The sequence below is a fragment of the Strigops habroptila genome, chromosome 9 (assembly GCF_004027225.2).
Source record: "Strigops habroptila isolate Jane chromosome 9, bStrHab1.2.pri, whole genome shotgun sequence".
Lineage (NCBI taxonomy): Eukaryota > Metazoa > Chordata > Aves > Psittaciformes > Psittacidae > Strigops > Strigops habroptila.
In genome coordinates, this window is record NC_044285.2 from 22,914,238 (window position 1) to 22,918,777 (window position 4,540).

The 4,540-nt window shown below is 61.5% G+C and overlaps 1 protein-coding gene across 1 annotated transcript; it reads left to right on the forward strand.

Annotated features, from left to right (window-relative positions):
* The first annotated feature begins 627 nt into the window (after positions 1 to 627).
* On the forward strand, positions 628 to 2,425 carry GPR119 (G protein-coupled receptor 119). Its single transcript, XM_030498642.1, has one exon. The coding sequence runs from the start codon at positions 988 to 990 to the stop codon at positions 1,969 to 1,971; it is 984 nt and encodes a 327-aa protein (XP_030354502.1). The 5' UTR covers positions 628 to 987; the 3' UTR covers positions 1,972 to 2,425.
* The last annotated feature ends 2,115 nt before the right edge of the window (positions 2,426 to 4,540 follow it).

Sequence of the window (4,540 nt, forward strand, 5' to 3'; positions counted from 1 at the left end):
TTCCATGAATCCATGAAATAGAATATTTTTTTTTTTTTTTTTTTTTTTTTTTGTAGTGTTAGTAGCAAGTCTGTGCATTCCATTCCAAGTATTGTATTACTGTGCTGCTCCCGGGGTGAGGTTGATGACGGGTGAAGTCTCTCTTTGGAGAAGTCCCGGAGCCTGGAGTCACCCCGGGCATCCCCAGAAGGTCTGAAGGATGATGTGGAGAAGTTCATGCACTCATAAAGAGGGGGACTTGGTTTGGGTGGGAAGCCAGTTACTTTTACATGGATCCATAAGCAGGCAGAGGACGCCAGCTCCCGACTTCTGCTTGTTAGGAGGCCCCTTTGTAGGTTACGGCATGTTCTTTTTTCTGGGCTTACCAAGGGCACTGCAGTGTCCCAGCTGCACCTGCAGAGGACACGCTGTGTTCCCAGGCTCGTGGACCTGTGGTTTAGCTGAAATTTCTTGTCAGTTCTTTTCCTCTCTACAACCACGTCACCTTTACGGCTGCTGCTCCAAGGGATCGGTGGTGTTCCCTTGGTCCCTGCAGCAAGAGGCTGACCTGGCTCTGGCAGGGACCCCACAAACTATGTGACCCACATGGACCAGTGGGGCTGGGTGCTGGGAAGTCCCTCTGCTTGTTCCCTGTTGCCACCACCATCTCTGCTCAGGTCCTTGGTACTTGGCGGGGGGACAGCCACCACCCTGTGTGCCATCGTGGCAGCTTCCTGCCCAGGCGCTCGCTGCTCACCTCCTGCTCCAGGGTTGTCTGGAAACGTGGCTAGAGGGGAGGGACCTCTGTGGGCACAGCGGGTGCTGGGAGTGCTCCGGTCCCTTCCGCAGGCAGCGGCTCAGCAGAGCTCCGCTCCCAGCCCAGAGATGCCACCGGCTGCTGCGGCACCGCCGGAGTGAGGAGCTGCACTCGGGAAGCCCAAGGTGAGGGATGCCCTAGAACCGTGCTGGGGACGCACCATCCTGTGGCTGTGCCCCACGGGGACAGCCATGGCTGGCTCAGTCCTGGGAACCATCCTCGCTGTGCTGGCCTCACTCATCATCACTGCCAATGCGCTGGTGGCCATCGCTCTCCTCTGCCTCATCCAGAAGAATGGCTCCAAGGGGCTCTATTTCGTCCTCAATCTCGCCATTGCGGATGCCCTGGTTGGCTTCACAGTCACGGGGCTGGTCATGGATGAGTTTTCCCAGCCCTTTTATCCTCGCCAGATCTTCTGCGTCCTGAGAATGTCTTTCGTGACCTCCTCTTCTGCCGCCTCTATCCTATCCCTGACCCTGATCGCGTGTGACAGGCACCTGGCCATCAGGAAGCCTTTCCACTACTTCCAGCTGATGACAGGCCTGCGGGTCGGGGTGTGCCTGGCAGGGCTCTGGCTGGTCGCTGCCATCATCGGCTTCCTCCCGGTCCTCACCCCAGGCTTTCAGAAGGTCACCAACCATGAGAAGTGCTCCATCTTTGGGGTCTTCCACCCCACGTACATGCTCACTGTCTTCTGCGTCGGCTTCTTCCCAGCACTCTTCCTCTTCATTTATCTCTACTGTGACATGCTGAAAATCGCCTCCGTGCACGTGCAGCACATCCAGGAGGTGGAGCAGGCTGGGCTGGCGGGCGCCGCCTGCCCCCCGGCCCGCACCACCAGCGACATGAAGGCCATGCGCACCGTGGCCGTGCTCATCGGGTGCTTCACGCTGTCCTGGCTGCCGTTCTTCATCGCCAGCATCATCCAGACTGTCTGTTCCGAGTGCTTCCCCACCAGGGTCATTGAGAACTACCTCTGGCTGCTGGGGCTGGGCAACTCCCTCCTCAACCCGCTGCTCTACTCCTTCTGGCAGAGGGACATGCGGCTGCAGCTCTCCCAGCTGGCTGCGGGCGTGAAGAGGAGGATCCTCCTTCACCCGGGTGGTGGCCACTGCTTCCCCGGCAGGGGCACCACGTCTGTCCCCACCGTGTCCTGCCTGCAGCTCCACCACTGACACGGTAAGGAGCGGCTGTCACCAGCTTTCTAGCTCATCTCCTGCATCGTGACCGTGAACTTGTGGCCTGCTGGCTCTGGAGGACATCACAGACCAGGGTGGGACCAATCTGGATGCTAATTCCCCATCGGCATGGCCAAATTCCAGCCTCCCACAGCACGGCCTGTTTGGCACCAGCCCCAGGCACCCCACATGTTGGGTTTTGCCTGAAGAGCTCAGCAAGAGCAGCCTAGTGTCTCCCAGGTCCAAGCCCTTAGTGCTCATTCTGCAAGCCAACATCCTTCGCCCACTGCTGCCCAGACCTGGCTCCTCCTGCCCTGCCCCCTGCCTGCAGCACCAGCTCTCTGGCAGCAGAGTCTTGGAGGTGTGTGCGTGTCCTTAAATCCATCCTGGACCGCAAGCACTGCCAGTCGCTGCCCATCCTAAACCAAACTCGGGGTCCTACAGCTGCAGCCTGGGCCATTCCCCAGCCCCATTCTGGGCATCTGGGCTCTGCTGTGGCACTGGGACCCCAAGGAGGCTCCTGCCGTTCTGCAGCAGCAGCAGTATCCACATAGAAGCTGGCAAGGCGAGCAGGGCAGCACAGATGTGGGGCAGCATGGGCTGTGCCGTCACTGTTTGGCCTGGGCTATAAAGGGGGTTAATGAGTAACTGGCTGAAGGAGCAGGAGGAACGGCTGCCTCTGAGCCTGGGAAGCCCCAGGCAGGAGCGGTGCTCTGTCCCACCAGGGCTGTAGGGCTGGATTTGGGACTTGCAAGGGTCCCTATGCACTGACTCCTCCCATGGGAGCATTTCTTTGTGCCCTGCCATGCTGCAGCACTGGCCAGGCTGTTGAATCTGCCAGAGACTATAACCAGATTTCATTGATTCTCATTAAACCATGCCTATTTAATCCATACAGCAAGAATATTTCCCTCAGAAGAGGTTTCTTAGCTAAGAACGTCCCCTGATCTGAAACGGGGGCTCTATGCTCACGAGCAGTTGTTTCCACCTCTGCCATCTGCCCCACCAGTAGACACGACTGTTCAAGGCCATATCCAGTCCTCATCCAGAACCTGCCTTTGTCCCGAGGCCTCCTCACCCTAGAGCAAGCAGCAAAAATAAAAGTGCCGTTAAAAACCCCCAAATACCAGGCGGTCTGTGGCATCCACCTTGCATGGGAAACGTCTGAGACTGGGCATCACACGGCTGATGCTGTTCCTAAACTGCGCAACACGGAATAAACCCAAGGGAAGGCGCCTGTGCAGCAGTCCCGGCGCTGCGGGTGGGCTGGTGTCTCGTAGGTGGATCTCGTAGGTGGATCCAGCCTGAGTCAGTGCCGGGGACCAACCCACCAGCTCCCTGCAGGATGTTTGCGGCCCGTTCTCGCGGAGCCCGAGCTCTGCCGCTGTTGCTTTGCAAAGCCACCCGCGCACCCTCGCTGAGCTGCCGGTGCCGCCAGAGCCGTCCCCGCAGCGGGCACCGGCCGTGGGTGTGCTGTGGGAGTGAACACACTTTACACGTGGCCTCTTGCTGCTTCCCCAGCCCTCCCGCTGCTTCCTCTGCGGCAGTAGGGCTGCCCGCAGCGCGGAGCGGGGCCGGAGCAGCAGCTTGTGCCCGGCCATGGAGGCAGGCAGGACTGCAGGGCCGGAGCAGCGGCTGTGCAGCACCCTGCAGTGACCGCGGCTTCTGCACCCACAGCGGGGATCCCGCTCCGCAGCGCCCTCACTGCCAGGGACAGGGGGCAGTGGCTGAGGGGAAGAGGAGCCGCTGCTGCGGGGCTCTGGTGCGGGTGGGGGGCACGGCACGGCGCAGGCAGAGCATCCCCTGCAGTGCAGGGAGCTCATCTGCGCCTCCTCTCTCAGAGCCCTGTGCTGGAGGGGGGGCTCCATTCCTGGAGACACCTCCAGGTCCCGCTGGGAACAAAGGGACCTTTTGACTAGGGCCTGTAGGGACAGGCCAAGGGGAATGGCTTTAACCTGCCAAAGGGGAGATTGAGCTGAGCTCTGAGGCAGAAGCTCTTCCCTGTGAGGGTGCTGAGGCGCTGGCACAGGGTGCCCAGAGAAGCTGTGGCTGCCCCATCCCTGGCAGTGTTTAAGGCCAGGTTGGACACAGGAGCAACCTGCTCTAGTGGAAGGTGTCCCTGCCCGCGGCAGGGGTTGGAGCTGGAGGAGCTTTAAGGTCCCTTCAACCAAACCTTCAAACCCCAGAGCCTGGGATTCTGTGACTCTCTGTGCTCCTCATGGCACCAGCCCGCCTCCAGCCCCCATCCCCATGAGCATCCCTGCCCTGCTCCGGCCGCGCAGGGACCGCGGGCACGGGTGCAGTGCCCGGGGAGGCCGCGGGAGTGCGGCTGGGACGGGTGGGTGCATCGGGATAACGAGGCAGGAGGGACGGGTCGGTCCTGCCCCAGGCGAGGGCAGAGCTGCGGCCGCTGTGCTCCGGCCCCACCACCCGCGCTGCCGCCGCCCGCTCCCACCGTCCGGTAACGGGGGCGCTGCCCCGGCCCCTGCCGAGCCGCCGCGCCGGCGCAGCCCGCCACCGTCCCGGCATGCCCTGCGCGCAGCGCCCCGGCCCTGAGCGGCGCGAC

Coding starts and splice junctions, on each gene's coding strand:
- GPR119 (XM_030498642.1), top strand. CDS start 988: ATGGCTGGCTCAGTCCTGGGAACCATCCTCGCTGTGCTGGCCTCACTC.